This window comes from Botrytis fragariae (assembly GCF_013461495.1).
Source record: "Botrytis fragariae strain BVB16 chromosome Unknown tig00000000, whole genome shotgun sequence".
Lineage (NCBI taxonomy): Eukaryota > Fungi > Ascomycota > Leotiomycetes > Helotiales > Sclerotiniaceae > Botrytis > Botrytis fragariae.
The window spans coordinates 1758391-1778104 of record NW_023500986.1 but is presented as its reverse complement, the minus strand read 5'-3'; the positions used below and the strand labels follow the sequence as shown (position 1 = coordinate 1778104).

General features: G+C 43.0%; 5 protein-coding genes across 5 annotated transcripts; 2 read left to right on the top strand and 3 right to left on the bottom strand.

The window, feature by feature from the left end:
- Positions 1-161: 161 nt before the first annotated feature.
- On the bottom strand, positions 162-2039 carry Bfra_006767 (putative upf0187 domain protein; the record flags this gene model as incomplete). Its single annotated transcript, XM_037337136.1, has 5 exons — positions 162-600; positions 695-1221; positions 1671-1768; positions 1833-1876; positions 1939-2039. The coding sequence occupies 5 exons, from the start codon at positions 2037-2039 to the stop codon at positions 162-164; spliced, it is 1209 nt and encodes a 402-aa protein (XP_037198502.1).
- A 983-nt stretch (positions 2040-3022) lies between these two features.
- On the bottom strand, positions 3023-3858 carry Bfra_006766 (putative mitochondrial import receptor subunit tom22 protein). Its single transcript, XM_037337135.1, has 3 exons — positions 3696-3858; positions 3344-3636; positions 3023-3276 (listed from the first exon to the last, which is right to left on the bottom strand). The coding sequence occupies exons 1-3, from the start codon at positions 3778-3780 to the stop codon at positions 3199-3201; spliced, it is 456 nt and encodes a 151-aa protein (XP_037198501.1). The 5' UTR covers positions 3781-3858; the 3' UTR covers positions 3023-3198.
- Positions 3859-4239: 381 nt separating this feature from the next.
- Bfra_006765 (uncharacterized protein) lies at positions 4240-6420 on the top strand (the record flags this gene model as incomplete). The annotated part of the gene is made up of 3 exons (XM_037337134.1): positions 4240-4908; positions 5346-5897; positions 5953-6420. The coding sequence occupies 3 exons, from the start codon at positions 4240-4242 to the stop codon at positions 6418-6420; spliced, it is 1689 nt and encodes a 562-aa protein (XP_037198500.1).
- A 1553-nt stretch (positions 6421-7973) lies between these two features.
- On the top strand, positions 7974-11829 carry Bfra_006764 (putative prolipoprotein diacylglyceryl transferase protein; the record flags this gene model as incomplete). Its single annotated transcript, XM_037337133.1, has 4 exons — positions 7974-8047; positions 8130-8317; positions 8402-11734; positions 11786-11829. 4 exons carry the CDS (start codon positions 7974-7976, stop codon positions 11827-11829), a joined length of 3639 nt encoding a protein of 1212 aa, XP_037198499.1.
- Positions 11830-14813: 2984 nt separating this feature from the next.
- Positions 14814-18522, bottom strand: Bfra_006763 (putative hydroxyacylglutathione hydrolase protein; the record flags this gene model as incomplete). The annotated part of the gene is made up of 10 exons (XM_037337132.1): positions 18310-18522; positions 17994-18065; positions 17629-17933; positions 17450-17541; positions 17141-17385; positions 16238-16307; positions 15946-16089; positions 15430-15564; positions 15080-15271; positions 14814-14945 (listed from the first exon to the last, which is right to left on the bottom strand). Exons 1-10 carry the CDS (start codon positions 18420-18422, stop codon positions 14814-14816), a joined length of 1500 nt encoding a protein of 499 aa, XP_037198498.1. The 5' UTR covers positions 18423-18522.
- Positions 18523-19714: the final 1192 nt, after the last annotated feature.

The window sequence follows — 19714 nt, the reverse complement described above, 5'->3', positions numbered from 1 at the left end:
ATCCACCTTCAAGTACTGCCTTCAATGCAATTCACGTGACCCATGCAGCCGAAAATCGATATAGCACCCCCTCACCCCCCCAAATATAAATTTAATGCCACCATAACAATTTCATATCCCTTTATCGTGTCTGTCCTTCAGTAGTTTCATTTACACCACTCTCAGCCTAGAGTACCATATTCGGCTCGTGGCGTGAATGGTGTGCTCAATTTAGGCGTGAAAATTCCATTTCCGCTTAGTCCCTGAGTTTTCCAAGCTTCTAACATTACTTCGATCTCTCTTCTAGCATCTTCGACAAGGTCATCCATATTGATGTCAATCTTGTCTGTTCCGAAGGGATCTTCGTGCCATTGGGCGATGCCTTCAATTCCGTAGAGGGCGAAGGCTACGAAAGCGACGAGGGGGACTGTCCACCAGCCAATCTCTGCAGCCATAGCAAAAGGTAATATGCAACAGAAGAGTCCTAGTGATTGCTTACTGTGGATGAGGTGCGCAACGGGGGTAGGTGCAAGTCTAATCACTTCCATGTTGCCGTAAGCTGCGACGAGTTCGTTAAGTTTGGCGAGCATCTGAGCCGAGGCACTATTGTTGAACCAATTCCTGTGTGTAAAGTATCCGTTAGAAGTTTCAAGACAAGAGGATGAATAGAAGAGACTTAATTGTCTCAAAAAAAGAGGATGAATGGCAGACTTACAAGTTGCAACCAGTGTTGACGAATTTCTCAACGTAGGTACTCAACTGAAGTGTAAGACCCAATCCCATATGTTCATGACCTTTAAAGCCTTGTGGCAGCAGATCCTTGTATTCTGCTGGCCAAGAAAAATCACCTTCTTCAGTCATCATAGTTCCTGAACTAAGCTCCACACCCCAATCTGCTCTCAAGTGGTTTTTAACCGTATACAACATCGCTATCATAATCTTGACAGTTTCGATTGTCTTTGCCTCAAGTGCTTTGGAAATTGGCTGCTGGGCTACATCTATTCCGCCATCAAAATCTTTATATGCTGAGCTATCCGTACTGCCTTCATTCTGTGTGAACGATGAATCGTATTGATGATCGGGAGGAGCGGGTGCAGGAACAAGTACCAGTAGGTGCCGCGTGAGACATCGGATTGAGGTTGTGAGGGTTGCAAAGTGAGAACGGCCCGACCAAAATCTGGCATACGCTGTTTGATTCCGAAATACGAGTTCTAGACCAACGACAATGGATAGTGAGGGAACCTTGGCTCAGTCAGAAACCGTTTTCTCAACCTTGTTGCAAGAACATTATTTGAGTCTCTCTATATGAGTATACACACGGCTCCGTCTAAAAGTGGCATAGCTTCCAAGACCAATCTAGATATCGAGTGTGTTCTTGATCTGTCAAAGCCTCAAGCATGCCAGTTGGGGGCTCTTATACACGTGACTTGAATCACGGTATCGTGATAAGCGAGTATCACGTGTATGAGAACCCTCACCTTATCATGCATGGACGATCAGCTTCAACCCATGGTTTCAGATTGTTCAAATTGAAATGGTAGATTTTGAATTGCTGAATATACAATTGACAATTGATCTTTCATATACTTGAGAAGATATAGTATTGATTTTGGTATGCCACGACTAAGAGGAGCCGTGCAGTAGAGCCCCAAATGATCACTTGTAACGTCCAGTTCTTGGAGAGTACTTACGATACTGGTTGGAAGCGTAACATCGCTGCTGATGTGTTGGTTCAAGTATACGACAATAGCAGAAATAGCAGAAAGAATAGTAACAGGCCAGATAACCTCTGCGTAGATATTGATTAGTCTCGTTTTCTCCTCTTCATAGTAAGTGACTGATATATATCTTACCACTATGGATACTTCCTTTCCAGAACCTAAGTACTAGAGGCCATCTATTTTCTTATTGTTAGCTAGATATCCGATGAGCATATATATCCTCAAACATTGAGTTTACCTTCTCTCCTTCCTCCTTGATGAACTTGCTAGTAACCACGACATTTGACGGTTCCGGCTTGAATCTCCAGTAAAGTTTAGGAATAGAGGTGTTCTCGACATTCTTGCGGAATCAACTATGAAAATCAAGGAGAAGATAGAGAAACTGCTGCAATCCTGAGATGAGGGTTGAAAGATTGACTTGTGGTGGTACAATAACAGGCTTTGCTGAAACAATTGCAGATCAGGAGGATTCCAGAGAAATTGCAGTGATCTTAAGAAGAGGGTTGGAGATTCACTTGTGGTATTGTAATGATAGGCGTTGGCGAAACGTTCACAGATCAAGAAAAGACCGGAGGAGTAGATGCGATTATGGGATGAGGAGCAGACATTCACTTGGAGCGGTAAGATTGTAGAAGTCAAGCGCATAACATGGGGAAGTGGACCTTGCTTAAGCCGCCATGACATTCAACTCCAACACAGGGGTATGCACTACGTAAGCGAAACAAGTTGCCGGATTTGAAGATCTTCGGGCAGCAGCCTTTACTCTGTGCGACACAAATATCATGCATAAAATCTGTTTTGTTATGTATAAGATCTTGAACTAATAAGCCAGCTTTTTGGCTGGTACTTTTTCTCTACGATTTCATCTATGGTTGATTCATGCGCCAAATTAAGGAATGAATTTGGAGTCCTCAATTCCGATAGGCTGTCTCCATGTGCCCGAAAAAAGCGGTTTCCGTTATCATGAATCAGCTAGGATTACACTTAGACCAAACAGCCTCTACCAACAGGATGGAAAACTGGGATACCAATATATGTTTTCTTTTCAATATCCAATATCAATTCAGACAATCATTCTTTTGATATAAGAATTACACTGAAGCTTTTATGAGCTTTGATATTATTTGGATCTCATAATAAATCGACACTATGGAAGGGTATGAAATATAAATGTTTTCAAAGTATGAATCATAGCGATTGGGCGTAGTGGCGGACGAGGCGGCTAAATCGATAATATCTGCAAAATTAAGAAAAAACTTTAACTTGGACCTTGGCTATTGCATGTGACATTGAACTGGATTTGTAATTGTACTCGAGTATTTACTGAAGTAATTATTTGTTCATGAGGTGAGAAGAACTAGAAATACACAGGTTTTGTGGCCGTAAACCTTCTGAATCATGCGCCCACCCCAAAAGCCACTCACTGATGTACAATGCTATCATGTCTTCCCCAATCCAGATTCATTTTCTTTATCTCGTATCATAGCAGATTCGTTCATTACAATGCTGGCTTTCCTTGTTGTGCGCCAAGTTGAGCATTCAACTGGCCTGCTGTATCTGTGCCCGAGGAAAGTAACTATTGTAAGTGTGTCAGTATGAACTATTCAAATTGAAATGCGATTGGATTGGATTGAGCAACGCACCTCTCCACCCATCTCTCTCATCTTCATTTCCTTCTCCATTTCAACTACCTGCTGCTCCTCCACGAATGCCAATGCCCATGGAACTCCCAATAACAAAGCACTTGTGCTCACAACGAACAAAGTCTTGCCTCCAAACATCAAACCCGATTTGATCCAACTCGTAGTTGCATCCACCTTGCTGGAGATGAATGATCGAGTAGATGCTGGTACTATATCTTTCAGGGCACTTATGCGGTCTGCGAAAGTTTCCTCATCTGCGACATTGTCCTCTTCGTCAGAGGAAATCTCGGAATCTTTGTTGAGCGTTCGTTAGCTAACTGTAAATGAAATCGCAGTCAATTGTAAGACCAACCAGTATCAGTGTAGTAATCATCCTCAGATGGTCCAGCTTGCTTTTGCTCAAAGGACTCATCCTCAACTTCTGTCAATTCAACCATCTTTGCGAAGTTTTAGATTTTATGTTCGTAGGAAAAGAGAATAAGGGTTGTATGGGTTGTGGTATGCCAGTATGGATTCAATTTCCTGATGGTGGTTTATATCTTTACAGTAGCTATGCGGGCCTGATGATTTTTTGGTGCCCGCCACGCTAAGAAATCACGCTAGCGGCAAGGCTGGTCAAGGAACGACGTCAGGCTGCCGAAACTTCAAATCCCCTGGCCTCCATGTCCAAAACAGCCATCAATTATTTTTTTTTTTCATTCTTTGTACTTTCTTTGAGTATCGATTTTTGGGTGTTTCAATTGGTGTTAATTATGGTCACTGGTTTTATTTCCTTTGTCTTCTTTATGCGAAACTTCTCACGGCAAAATCTCGAAGTCCTACATAAATGCGACGCACATTCTGAGGCCATTAAGAAGAATCATTCAAGGACTTAGCCCCGTCAAGTTGCAGTTATCATGACCGACCTATATCCAATTGTCATCCCGCCATTTGAACATAGATTCAAAGCTGTCACCTATACATGCAGTGGAGAAGGTCTACGCAAAGATGGCCATTCTTACGATCCCCACGTCGAAAAATTGATACCTCCCAAAGGTCAAAAGCTAGGCAATAGTATTGGAGCGAAACCAGCAGGTTGGTGGAAAGCCCAATGCGCGTTCAGAGGATTGAAACAAACTGGATCCGTCGCCGATTTACAGTCGAGGTTGGGAGGAGCGAAGAAAGAAATGGATCCAGAGCTCAAGGCCGTAGAGTCCCAATTGAACAAGGATTTCAAGAAGCAAAACAAACTTGCGAGAGATGGCGATTGGGATAAATTGAAGACTGCCGAGGAGAAGGCTGATGCTAATCCACAAAGGTACCTCAACGAAGCGTTTCCGAAAAGTGCCACGGGAGAACTAGCAAAACCGGATATTATCGTTGTTAAGAATGAACATAAAACTGCCTTGGCTGAAGCTGCGCATAAGATAGGATTGGAGTCTTTGTTAGTGGATGCTCCTCGGGTGGGCAACAAACGGTCTTCTCCAGAACAGTGGGTAATAGTGGGGAGAATTACAGATGCTGTATTGAATCAGAAGCGTGAGCTTGAACGAGCAGCGACCCGGTCCAAGGAAAATACACCAAAGGTAAGAGAAAACAAGCGACAAAGACTATCTCTTTTCAAGTGGTAGTACCATACAGATGATCGGAACTTGTAAAGTCTACAGTGCCATCCATTCTCTGAGTTGAGGTTGGACGGTTAGCAACCCCTATTCTCCTTCAGAGGTACTTCCAATCATCGAAAATAGTTCGGACGTTCACAATGCCTTGCCAGAGGAATAGGGTTCAAAAGGCATTCTCATAAGGATCATTTGGTTCTCATTTGCATCATCGTGAAATTGACAAGACCTTCAGCTTGACTGGAATGGCCTGGCTTTTTTGTGGACATGTTTTGAATCCTCCTGCATAAAATTGGCCCTATGTATGGTATCTTTAACTTCTGATATGTCATACTGAAGTTGAAGTGTACTTCATATTACATTAACTCACTGTAATAAATAAGAGCTAAGTCGTTTCTTCTTAGAAACCCCCTGGAGATCGACCAAAACAAACAGCAAGGAAATCTGTACCCAGTTCAGGAACGCACGACAATGTGTTTGATGAAATTGGGACTCAGCAAGCACGCCCAATACTACCACTACCACGGAGAAAACAGACAGCTAGGAAATTTGTGCCAAGCACTGCCACTCATGATAATTTGTTCTCCGATAGTGATTCTCATAGTCCTAATCGTCCGGGGCCAGTTTCTCCAGGCCCCCAAAAACAGACGGCTGTAAAGTCCACAAGAAGTACTAGCACTCATTCAGACCTGTTCGCGGACGATGGTGAGGATGAAATCGCCCACAGACAGCCAGCTGCAAAAAGATTACGGAGGTCGGCCAGCGGCGCGCGAGCCAATTCAAGCGCAACTGAGTCGGAAGGTCTATGGGATGTTCGAGGTTCTTATGTGGTCGAGTGCCCAGATATTGAGGAAGAATGGGGAGAGAAAGACTCGGACCTTATTCTTGACATTTATGTGGAAAACAAGAATGGAAGACATCAGATGTTTGCAATGTTCAATTTTATAGTTGTTGAGGTATGATTTTATTATAGACTCGTGCCTGGTGTTCAATAGCTAACTTTGCAATTAGGGCATCATGCGATTTGAAAGACCAAATGGTGTGCCAAGTCCGAAGAATGCTGATAAAAAGAGAAAGCGAGAAAGTACTTCTTCCATAGATGAGGATGGAGATGTTATGATGAGTGACATTTCTCAAACTGTTGCGAGTAATAGTAAGCACAAAGAAAGTGCCTTTTTTCTTGGAGCCAACGACAAGCCCACAGCCCGGAGACCTACATGGCCATATCGCTGGAGAGGCGAGGAGACTGGCGAAGGAGAAATTCAACTCGGCTCTGATAAAAGGTTGGAGAGTATCACCTTTGACGACAAGAACAAGTCTTTATCAGGCACGTTCACGTGTGATTTCGCTGGGAAATGCGAGTTCACAGGTTTAAAGGTAAATAACCGTCCGCAAGATTCACGGATTGATCCAGAGAGTCAATGGGAGAGCCGTAGCGAGGCTGCTTATGAGGAGGCACTTCAGACAAGGTGGAAATGATGGTGATTGTTAACAAAAGCACTTTTCAATTCTTCTTTGTGCCAAATAATTACCGCGGTCGGTATATCATGATTTCACAGGTTGTAAGATTAAATGCACATAAATACAAAGTGCAGGATAAGATCTTTCAACAACGTTCAAAAAAAGAATTTTGATTCGAATATACTCGTATAATAAGACCTACGGTCATATCAGAAATTCGAAGTACTTCCTTCGTACATGATTTGACATTGTCCGGATTTCGGAATTTTGTTCTTAGCACGGCCCCTGCAATAAAAAAAGACCCGTCTGAGTACCGAGTAGTCAAAATAATTATTAAGTGACAGATAGAGAGAAGTGGATCTAGTGAGAAATGAAACAATTACCCAAGATGTAGATCTTCAACTAAATTGTCATCTCGTGTAAATAACGTGGGTTGTGAACTTGTGGTGAATTTTAGATTCACCAGGGTTTGATAGGGTGAGGGTTTGGATGTATGATTCCGTAGAATGTCGATACCTACTAGTTAGGTTGACGATGGAAAAGAAAATGTATCTATCAACTACCTACATATTTGCATCGAACCGAGATGGCTTGGAAGATATGCAAGTAGGGTAGTGAGTGCGAAGCCAGCTACCAATCAAGTCGATGTAGACGGCTTGTACTTGTAGCTACTCGGTACAGAATAGTCGAGTAAGTACGATTAGATTCAATTATTGGTCCATCTGGTTCATCTGTGCACCTTCGGACGAACACTTGTTACAGAACACGAACCGATACAGATTACATCTTCAAATCGCATGAATAATCCCCAGAGAGATACCGGGTAGATACTTGTCTGTAGGTACTTATCTGAAAGGCGGGGGAGACAACCCTTCCGCTCAGCTGTAATAAAAGGGGTTGTGTTTTGATACTTGTGAATACAGTCGAAGCGATCATCTCGATATCTAATCAACGACGTCAAACTTGTTGCTAGACACATGCTTAGTATCCTACTAGATGCGTAAACCTTCGGATATTGAGGCGTATATAAAAAGCATGATATATACTAGCTAGCTACCTATCTCGTCGTTACCGGACCTTACTTCCAAGGGTCCAGAAAACTTCACCAATGAATCTTTCCTCAAAAAGGAATTGTCAAAGATCTTCTCTAGAAGCATCTTAATCATTTATTAAGCGCAGACCCCCTCGACAAACACCTTACTTACTTAGGTACCGTTCCTCTCCAATCTTCTAACCTTTGGAACATTTATTAATAATTTCCGATAATCCATCTTGCTTCTTCAATCAGTCCCTTAACACACCTTGCTTCTGTACAGCGACGAGTCACGACCGGCTTCAGTATTTTCTTTTCTTTTCCTTTGCTTTTGTTCTTGCTTTTGATATTTTGGGGATTTGGCTTCTTTTTTGGGAATCTGCCAATTTATTTGGGCCTCCAATCGCACATTTTACAGATGAAGCGGCATTACATTATATCATGTACAGATACGATTACCCCTGAATCGAATGTTTAAACCGGAAGATTGGTATAATTACCCTGATCCACAACAAATTTCGACGAGGCTCGCAAGGAAATGTCGTTGAATGGCTTGGATGATGCGAAGGTCAAGGAAGCATACGATGCGGCGGTAGCTGAGCCCGGAGGATGGTATGCTTGTGTTCAATATCTTGTATCTTATTGCTCTGCGTGCGCCGTGATATAGTAGACTGATATTGTATTCATCGTGTAGGTTCCTGCTTAAGTATGCTTCGAGAGACGAAATAGAATTAATGGGTCGTGGTAATGGGGGAATTGTGGAAATAAGAAATAAAATTGGACAATATGAAGAACCATCGCCGTTGTTCGGGTTTCTGCGATACAGGCGACGGAACGTAGTCATCAAATATGTGCCAGATGGATGCTCGAGACTGGTTCAAGGTGGGTTCCCTTGTTGATCTCGGTCAAAAAATTTCACTTTTGGGAATCTAAATTCTAAATTCTAACAATCTGATAATCTGATAGCTCGCGTCACTGTTCATTTTAATGCTGTTACCGAAAAGTTCGCTCCCTATCATACGATATTCGAAATAACCACTGCGAAAGAGCTCCGTGATACGACCCTGTCTGCCGCCTGCTCACTACATACTGCTTCTGGATCCGTTTCATCTTCGACTAGTTCTTTGCGCCGACGACGTTTAATGGAAATTGCAGAGGACGAGGAGGAGGATATTAGAACAAAAAGACAATCCACAGTTCAGGAGGAGCGCCCCCCTACTGCACAAACTATTACCTCAATATCGGGCACCCAGCCAACAGTTGATCCGACCACCCTGCCGGCCGATCTGCCAAATTCATTTACTTTCTCTTCTATGGTTGCAGAAGGGGACAACAGTCTTGAAACTTCTCCTCCTCCACCACGTTCCAAAGCACCTTTGACCTTCGATCTTGATACCTCTCCGCCTCCTCCAAGGGAGCCGCGTGAACCTGAATTCGGATCATTCTCACCTATTGCAACCACTGACGAAGCACCTCGGACATCTTCACAGTCCGCACGACCTGATTTGTACAGCCTTACATCTCACGAGTTTGCCGGCAGACCTAAAGTCAGACTTGGACCTCGCCCTTCTCTCGATGTTGGCAAAACTACTACATCTGGAGGAGCCCCTAACTGTCGTCCAGTGTCAACACTTCCACAGGGGTTGAAAGCATCTACAAAGGGAGGGTCAAAAAAGGGGCGGGCGAGTTTGAACTCGCAGGAGTCTGAAGAGCCACCCAGTATGAGTTTGTCACCACCCTCTATTCCTGAAAATGGAACTCTACCCACGTTCTTCCCTTCTCGCCCTCATACAAGTGGTGGACGACCAAACACCAGCTCTGGGGTTTCGGTTCGAACAACATTGTCAACGAATTCTGCCACCCCCAATGCAAAAGTCCCAACAATTACGCCAGAGAAGGCAAGACTTATGAAGGCTATGGAAATGCGGAAGAGGCAATTGAGTGCTGGTGCGCCTGCGCAAATACCACCCACTTCTCCAAACTCTTCGACGTCTCCGAGAAATCTCGAGATACCCTCTGCCCTGAGCCCTGGAACGCCACAAGGCGCTCCACAGGAGATTCAAGATACCTTGGCTTTGCTAACTGATATGGCCAAAGCAGATCAATCCGCGATTGCCCTCGATACAAGCTTCGCTATGAAAACGGACGACTCAGACGCTACAAGATCCGATTCCTACCCGGTATCACCCGTTGGGCCTTCAGAAAAAGCAGAATCGACAAGGGCGTCTTCTATCTCGGAGTCCACGGATGAAACCGTTCAAGAACCACTTTCTACGAAGGTAGTGGCGAAAGATAATATGGCTGAAGAATTGCCCCCTACCACTTTATTAGAAAGTACTGGGAACGAGCCAGTTGTAACAATATCACTGCAAAGCCCAGATGTAGATGACGAAAGTGCGGAACCCGACCAACTTAACGGCACCGAGGAATTAGCCAACAGCTCCAGTCACTCCGTCTCCAAAGATACTATAAACGATGATCTCGCTGTCACCACCTCTCCCCTTGCCGAGGAACAAAATACCAAATCTGAAGCGTCTGCAGAACCTTTGCAAACTTCCGCTAGTGAGCCTGTTTTCAATACAATTGACAAGCCTCTGAAGGATAGTCCTTTCGACCCTGGGTACAATTTATCACAGAAGAAAAAAATCCATAACATCGAGCCAATTCGAACTAGTTTCGATAAGAGTGGCCCTAACTCCGAGAATAACTTCTCCTCAGATGACGAACTTATGGATGAGCTGCAATCTGCAGTGATCCAAGATGCAAAGCCTATGTCGGTGGGGAAATCGCCAATTAGTCCTTTGTTTCCTCAGCCTACTCAAAATGAGATCAAATTTTCACGAACTGTTTCAAGTCCGTTACAATCAGTTAATCCAATTCCTCCACCTCTTACTGCGATGCCTGGTGGTGACCGACCTGTTTCTCGACCTGTTTCGGCTTCTGCAAACTTTTTGAACCGCCTAAGCATGCAACCTGCTGCGGCACCCGTTGTTCCTAAGAAGATCAGTGTAGGGTCTGGTGTCGCGAACAGGATTAAAGCCTTTGAGAAGTTTCAAAATCTAGCTCCAGACTCTTCTGCAGCACCATCTACATTGGGACCAAATCCATCTGCATCGCCTGCATTTTTTTCGGTTCGAAGAAGTAGTGTACTCGTTCCATCGAGAGCTCCTTCCATTGCCGAACGTACAAATTCCTTGAATAAGAATACACCAACTCCTAGTGTATCAAGAGATGGATCACCAGAAATTGCTAAAGGACGTGAAAGATCAAACTCTGTTCAAAAAAGAGTCGCTATGTTGAAACCGACTCCTGTTTCTGACCTCAAGTCGACTCGATCTCGTCCTGAGTCTGTCCAGGTAACAGCTCGCATCGTCAGAGATCCTAATCAACCATTTCCTCAAAAGCCAGAAGCTGGCAGAGATCCTTTGGATTATACATCTCCGCCATTGACAGAATCCCCATTGATCATAGATCACCAGAAGGCGGTTTCTAGTCCTCCAAAAGAGAAAGAAACCGCACCCGAAAGGCGTTTATCAACGTCATCTAAAACTACCACAACTACTAATAATGAGAGACGATCATCTATTGCTATGGTCAAAGACCTCATCAACGATAGCCGTTCTTCGTTTTCCGAGCGTCGGCGTTCTTCTACTATCGAGCCTTTCGCATCTTCTCCCACTGTTAAGTCGCCATCAAAGTCTTCTTCCACTGATGTTACATCCCCTGTTCGCAAATCTCGTCCATCCTCCATCAGCAGCCGTCGTAGTCTTGATCGTTCCGATTTCTCCCCACCACCAACAGCTAGCTCAGCATCTTCCGGGAATGATGAGAAGTCGGACAAAAAGTCTGGTCGTGCAAGTCGTATGATGAAGCGTATGTCTTCATCATTATCTTCAAGTCGTAAAGCTATTGCACATGCTATCTCACCTACAGTTCGTGAGGAATCAGAACCCCCAGTTTTCCCCGATTCGGAGTCTTCACTTGTTCCATCTCAACCATCCTTAGCAGCCTCGCCCACAATTGCTCATGATATTGGCGATGTCAACGTTCAATTTCCTGATAGTCTTTTATGGAAGCGTAGATCAATGGTCTTGGATTCCCAAGGTCTTCTTATTATCACAGCTGGTGGAAATGATAAAGGAGCAACACGTAGATTTCACCTTGGTGAATTTAGAGCTCCTGAAATACCCGACGTTGACATGCAAGAATTGCCAAACAGTGTTGTTTTGGCTTTCTTGGAAGGTGGTGAGTTGCAAATTGCATGTGAGGATCGAGCCGGTCAAGGACACACTTTAAGTGGTACGTTGAGTTCTATTCCTTAATTTGACCATATTCACTAACACAAATCAGTTCTACGAGAAGCTCATGGACATTGGGCAACCTATGGACAATAATAATCACAATCGTCACTCTCTTGAATAAGAATATTTCCTTTTTTTCAAACTATTTCTCATGACTTTGATAGTCATTATTTGGTAATATACCTCATCAGCATTCATTGACTTATCATTCCAATTTTTTTATCTTAGAAGGAAAAGGCTTCACGCAGGATTTTATGACGTATGGAGGCTCTTCACACGCATTAGTGTTTTTATGTTGCATTGCGTCGTAAGGGGAGAAGAGAGGGGAGGAGAGAGATACAGATTCCAAAAGAGAACAAGAGGGAGAGCGAGAGAGAGAGAGAGAGAGAGAGAGAGCGCGCGCGAGTTGAGATACCATCACCTGGACTTGAGCAGTCAAAATTTTCTTTTATTGTCTGTACCTAAAATATGTTTTGTAAATCTTTTTCTTCTTCTTCTTTCTTCAACTGAGATAACCCTGCAGCATGCGAATAGCGAACAGCGCAGTTTTCTCTTATTTTATTTTTCAAGTACCAGGTCGACTGTATATGGATGGTGGTGGTTGTGCTTTTTTTTAGGGAAAAGGAATAGAATAGGATAGTTGCAATTACAATGTCTTCCTACCCATTTGAAAGTGTCTTTCTGATGCAATGTGATTCGATGATAGGAAGTGAGATGTAGTAAAGTAAAAGAGAGTGAATAGATCTTGAAGGATGTGATAACGAGACATAGTAGACTGATGGGGGAGGCTAGCACAAAAAATACCCGCATCAGTGAGGGCCAGATGTATCAATAATATTACAAAGTATATGATAATGAGCTTTATATATTCACATTTATCGTAAATTCTACTGTAGTAGGAAAGAAGTAGAACGCGAATAATCCCCAAGTAAGTAACACAAGTAATCATAAAAAATTGATATAACAAATAAGTAAACCATCCGCATTCCAGAAATCAACATTCTCTTCCCAAATCTCTCTCCCTCTCTCTGTCTCTCTCTCCCTCCGGTTTCAAATCTACAATATAAACTCAAACTCCCACAATCTCCTCAACAAACACCAAGAACTATTACCAGTTCTTCAGGCCTGCTGGCCCAATGGCAAGGCGCTTGACTACGATTCGTCGATATCAAGAGATTGCAGGTTCGATCCCTGCGTAGGTCAAATATTTCTTTTGTTTGTGGGTATGTTGATGTGGATGAGGGGGGTATGAAGAGATTTTTTTTTTTTTTGCTAAAGGGAGCATGGATATGGATGGTGGGGTTGGATGTGGTAAGCGAGGGGTTTGTTTGGTATGTATGTGGACTTTTTGTGTGTACATATGTGTGTATATCTGTGGATGAGGGATGGATGGATGGATGGCTTTGGAATTGTTTTCAGATAGTGTGAATCTGATGGATAGGATTTGGTTCTAGTGGATCAAGGGACGGATCAGAAGATAGATATGTGAACGAGCTGGAGATTTTTCGATTTGCTTTAAGGCTACGGAAGATTTTGAGTGGGAATTTTTAGCATCTACTCAAAAAGATTGATTAGATAAGATATCGATCGGTATGTCGATAAGCATCAATAACTTAGCACTCTACATACAGCAAAAAAAGAGAAAATTTCAGAAAGGCATATTGCATGTCTACGTATTTTGTAGCTAGATATCGAAAGGTACTGGATTGTTATCTATCTGATTGGGCATTTTTCACGTGTATGTTTGGTACAGCATTATGTAGGCCTCTGACTTTTCTTTCTTGATCTCGAGTGGATTGTACTAAACAGCGATAGTAGAGAAAAGTTTTCGCTTCTCTCGCTTAACTCCGACGAGGGGCGAAAAATATCCACCACCACCTCCATTCAACACGTCACAACACCAACTATTCAAAAGATCAAAAAGTTCAAAACATACAACAGTAGGGATTCGCTGGTGGTCACCCACCCAACTACTAATCTACCGATCTGAAGCTTGTGTATGGCAGAGCGGACGGGATGCCCAATTCTCTTCAGTCTATGGTCGTATGTGTCAGAAAGCTGGAATGGTGAGATTATATTGCAGCTGTCTTTTCGAGAGGCGGTCCATTTCTCTCTACAAGTTTGTGAACCAGTATTGGTAATATAAAGACTAAGAAAGGATCGGAGCCAAAGATCCACTCTACAAAACTCTAGCGCATCACGATTTTCCGTTTTTCTTTTTTCTTTTCCATACTTAGGTATCCCCTCGAGCCCCTCTAACCAGAAACCCACAATAAACCCTTAACACTCCAAGTAAGAATTCAACAGTCAATACGATCCCCAAAGTAGCTTTAAATTCGGATCAGATTAGACATACTAAATAATTTTAACTCAACACTGATTCTTTCAAAAAGCCCACATGTATATGTACATTCATCGACAAACCCTTTCATCAGAGCCCCCTTTCCCCTCCCCCTCCAATCCTCACCCATCTAATATCCACATCTCGTCTAATTCGTACTGATCTCTCCCTGTCTCGCACAACCACACCAAGCAACTCTAATCCACAGCACAGAACAAACCAACCCACCCTCCCCCACCACTGTCCCACACAAATTTTTCATCAACAACATATCCTCTTTTCGGCTCGAAAATTCTAACAATCAACACAACACCAAGCGGCTTTAGCTCACTTGGGAGAGCGCCAGACTGAAGTTCACTTCGGTTCATTAATCTGGAGGCACTGTGTTCGATCCACAGAAGCCGCATTCTGCGATCTCGGGTTCACTCGGGATATGACATTTTTGAAGTTTTTTAGGTGGGATTTTGTTTTGGGAGAGAGGGGAGGGGAGTGGATATCAACTTTTGAGTGAAAGGATGTATATGATATGCATTGAATGTGTGATGAATATTCACTTTTTATCTTTCCATTTTAGCCTTATCCATTTCATAATTAGTGCCAAGAAGAAAGCGGGTATCCACCCTCAAATCAAGCATCCGCCCAGACAGAGAGAGAGACATAGACTTTTCAACCAACAACAACATCATCTCAAGTACTCCGAAAAACGAACTCATCCCTCGGACTATGAAGAACTAACTCATTTCTTCTTCCAAACCTGATCAGCATCCTCATGAATATCCACGCTCTCAATCCCCTTCCTCGCTTCCCTTTTCTTCTGCGTATCAACACCAAATCTCTCATCTCTCTCTTTGACTTTATCCCATGGTACCTAAATTTTGATTTGACATGATCAGTCGATTTATCTTTAAAACTTCCCCTCTATCTTCTCTTCTCCCATCATTCATCTCCCCTCCCCGCACCACACCCCCTCCCAACAACCAAGAAACAAAAACCCAAACATACCTGATCATCCGCCGTGAAACTCCCCATCAAAACCGGCATGCCAAGCGGTAACTCATCTCCCCTATCCGTCTGCCAGAAATGGAATGTTTTCCCATACAACTCAATGACCTCTTTCATTTCTTCCGTTTCTGCTACTGTCCAGACTGCATCTGGGACTGTCGGGTTGGGGAGAATGAGCATTCCGGATTTGACCTGGCGGGTGTTAGAATGGGTAGATATGATGAAGCGATTGTAGTTTCGAATTGTGGAGAGAGGCTATACGTTTGGGGTAGGATAGATAGATGGGAAGGTTACATAGAGGGAAAGTGTAGAAAGAGACGAAGAGGAAAAATAAATAAAAAAGAACCTACCTCATAATCATGCGAATGCCAAAGTTTCCTCTCCTCCTCATCCAATTTCTCATACAATCTCCTGGTGATCATATATTCGACTCCAATCAGCCTTGCTGGATTTGTTGGGGAATCGTAGATGAGACATTGACGAACCTACAATGTGGATTGTTTTTGTTAGTAATTTGGATGTCTCAGTGTGTGAGTTTCTATTCCATATCCATATCCATAGCCATAGTCTCGATAGTCGACCATCAGTAACGACTTCGTTACATAAAGCTGCTGTGATTCTTTACTGGTGGACCTTGTCTTCCATTTCTCTTCCCTCTTTTGCTTCATCCACTCATGATCTATTCCCCACCCCTCTTTTTCATTGCCTCTCCCCTCTTCCCTCTCCAATTACCCACCTGCTTCCCCTCAATCACCCTTCCCACCCTTCCCCCTCCCCTTCCCTCTTTCCCCTCCTCCCTCCCTTATCTCTTCTTCCCTATCCCCCAACCCAACCCAAAAAGAAAATTAAAAAAATACAAAACTCACATCCCCACTCAAATGCGTACAATAATGATTTGCCTCCACACTCCTCCCCGGCTCCCCAGCATAAACATGAAACGCATTAAGATGCGCACAAATCTTTTTGACCGGGGCAAAATCTTGCGTTATGCTTGCTCCTGTCTCGAGTATCTAATTTTGGGAATCGAGGTGTTAGTTTCGTGTTGTGTTGTGTTGTGTTGTGTTGTGTTGTGTTGTGTTGTTGAATACTCAGATATATGTATATGTATGATATATAGAGAGAGAGAGAGAAATATATATATATATATAAACGACCTACCTTATCCTTCCCACTCACTTCCTCACCCGGTGCACCATGCGAGAGAGGTTGCTGTGCCATTTCTTCGTTTCTTCGTTTCTTCGTCAAGTATTTATTTATCTATCCTGTCTCGTTATCACCTAGGTACTCTGCACGTATGTATATGATAATCAATATCCCACAACAATAACAACAACAATAACAATAAGAATCCCAATGATCCCGACATACCCTCTACATATATAGATCAACGATCAAGCTCAACCTTACACTTATCCTTACCTGACTAACCACATCACATCATCACATCGTCACATCACATCCATCACATCCCATCACATTCCACACATCCATGATCTACCGGTATGATACAAATATCAAAGGAGCAAACCTTCCGAGATCAGAATCGAAATCAAGAATCAAGAATTGAGCAGGAATCATGTGAAATGGATTACGTCATACATACATACATACATACACACATAAGTATGTATACCTACCAGTGCCACCCACCTTTATTAATATTGGGTTCTCTTCGGACCATTCTCTCCCCTCCTCTCCTCGCATACCTATTTAGCTAGTGAGGGGTAGAAGGAAAAGGGAAAGGGAAAACGAGGGGGAAGATCTCCGATGCATAGGTACATAGTGATTATTCACGCCTACATTCATTGTTCACTTGATTTAACCCAACAGTTCAAATATATACTCAGACATCTTTACATAAGTCCCTAGGTATATAGTGCATGTCAATTCTTGAGTTATCGCACATGGCATTTGCACTTCCTCCATTCCCCACTCCCAGAAGCCACCTCCCCTCACATATCACATCATCAAAATTTAGCCATTGGTTCTCTACACAAAACTCTCATCAGTATACATCTCCCCATCAGAACAAAAGACAACTCAAGCAATACTTACACTCACTTGAAATTATTCTTCATCTCCCTCAATTTTGCCATCACCTCCACGGGATCCGTTTTCCCCGTAGCCTTTTGAATCTCCGGATCATCCATTCTCATAAAGACATTATGTTTCTTCTCATCCCCAATTGTGAATTTTCCCTGTGTTTCCTTATTCTCATCTGCGAATGCTTCGAGAGCCTTGACGGCTTCACTTTGGGAAACGGAGACGGCGAATTTGACATTGGCTTTTGTGTATTCGTGGCCGGGCTAGATCGAATGGTAAGCAGTTGATTGGAAGTTTCGGATGATGAGAGTATGGAAGGAGACTTACATAAACAACTGTGTCATCGGGTACAGCTGCAAGTGTCTTGTTAAGCGCTGTGTGCATTTCCTCTGCTGTTCCTTCAAAGAATCTTCCACATCCTGGTTTTGGTCAGCTCTGTACGCATTCTAGCCATTCCCTTCCTGCCTCAATCGCACCCCTTCCCACCCAACAATTCATAAACTCACCTCCATGAAACAAAGTATCACCCGTAAAAATTGCCTTGCCACTCTTATCCTCCATGAACCAACAAATACTATCCTGTGTATGACATGGTGTGTAAAGTGCCTTGACATTTATCTCTCCAATTGTAAAACCCTCTCCATTCTTGGGTGTCTTTGTAACTCCCTCACAATCTTTACCTCCAATTACAGGTTTTCCTTTGAATTCTGGGTCGGCGAGCTGAATGATGGTATTAGCTGGAATTGCCTTTGAAGGAGATGGGGGGAGAGGTGTTACCATTTTGTTATTTCCTCCTGCATGATCCCAATGGCTAGATTCCGAGTATTAGAATAATGCTTCCTGGGGAGATGAATGCCTGTGAGAAACTCACTGGTGTGTATTGACAATCGCTACTAAATTGATCTTTCCATCCTTAATTTGTTCTTTTAAAACTGGTGCGACCCTATTGTATTACTGTTAGCCTTTTTGTTATTCACCTACTCCAACGTCTTCTCCGTCCTCTATCCTTCTCTCCGTGTCCTGTTTCCACCTGCCTCGTCTGCCAATCTGCCAATCTGCCAATCTGCCAGCCTTACCCTCTCCCCTCTCCTTTCCTCTTTCCTCTCCCTTACCCTCCTCCTCTTCCTCTCCCTCCAAACCAAACCCCCCAACAACAAAACCAAAAGCAAAAGCAAAAAAAAACTCACTCCCCCGCACTCGCCGGATCAATAACAACCGCATCCCTACTCCCCTCATCCACGACCAAATACGCATAATTATTCGAGCTCCCCTCCCACATGGGAATACTTTGAATATGCATATTGCGTTTCTGTATTTGTCTTTGTATCCCTCGTCTTTCGTTCCTCGTGTTGATACTCGTGATATTTCTCTAGAGGTTGTGGGAGGGGTTGATTAGCTTTTGTTCTGTTCTCGTCCTCGTTTGATTCTGGTTCCCATGTGCATTTGTAATAGCATGTGCAATGTGCATTTCCAATCGGAATGGCGATATCTCTCCTCCAAAACATCCAAAGAAATCGCACAATCCCCCCTCTTCCCTCCCTCCCACACAAACCCAATAACCCAATAAACCAATCACTCAACAACCCAATCACTCAAAACAAACCCTAAAAAAACAAAAAAAAATCAATCAATCAATTCAAACTCACAACCAAATTCCTTTCAAGCCCAATCTTACAACTCGATCGATCGATCCCAGCACTCCACAATCTCGAAAGCATTTATTATATATATATAATGTGCAAAAGAAAACAGAACAGACAAACAAACAGACAAGCAGCTCCCAATTTAAGACTCGAAGCTACCCACCCACCCACCTATTACTACTACTACTACTACTACTACCTACTTATCAATCAAATCAGCAATCAATCATTCGTCCGTGCCTCCAAGAATCGTATGACATAATCGATGACGGAACGTGGGGTAGCTACCTACACACTGCACTCCCGAGACTCCTTCCCCGAGCTTCCCATGACCCGAGCTTGCCGAGTAGAGTTGTAGACCTAATCATTCCTTAACTCATCATGAACAATCATAACATCTTCAGAATTCTCAAAATGTATAAAACGAAATTGTAGTGCTATTAAGCTACGTCTCATTACATGTGTTGAGCACTTCCCATTTGGTGATAAGAACAACATCTTCAACCATTACATTATCAACATCTCTTTCACTTCACCTCGCTTCACTCACCATCATTTTCACAGTTTAATATCACCATACGAAAAAGATTATAATAATCGCTAGAAGTATCTTCATTATTAATGACATATAAGAAATCGCTATTTTGAACCCTAAGAAGATGGTCAAAGGAGTTCCGTCATGTCCCAACCATCACATCATCATAATTCATGGCTGCGTCCATCTTTCAACGAACAATCATGAATCTCCAATTCATGATTCTCTTTCCATCACCCAGCCCAATAAAAACGCTATGGTATCTTTCGATCACCAATGAATCGGCAATTAAGAAGCAAAAAAATCAATCAGGTATCAAAGTGAAGCCCATGCAAACAAGTAAAGAAAAAACAAATGAAACCATCGTCCATCCTCCATCCACTCCAGTTTTGTATTTTTTGACCCCACCAAACC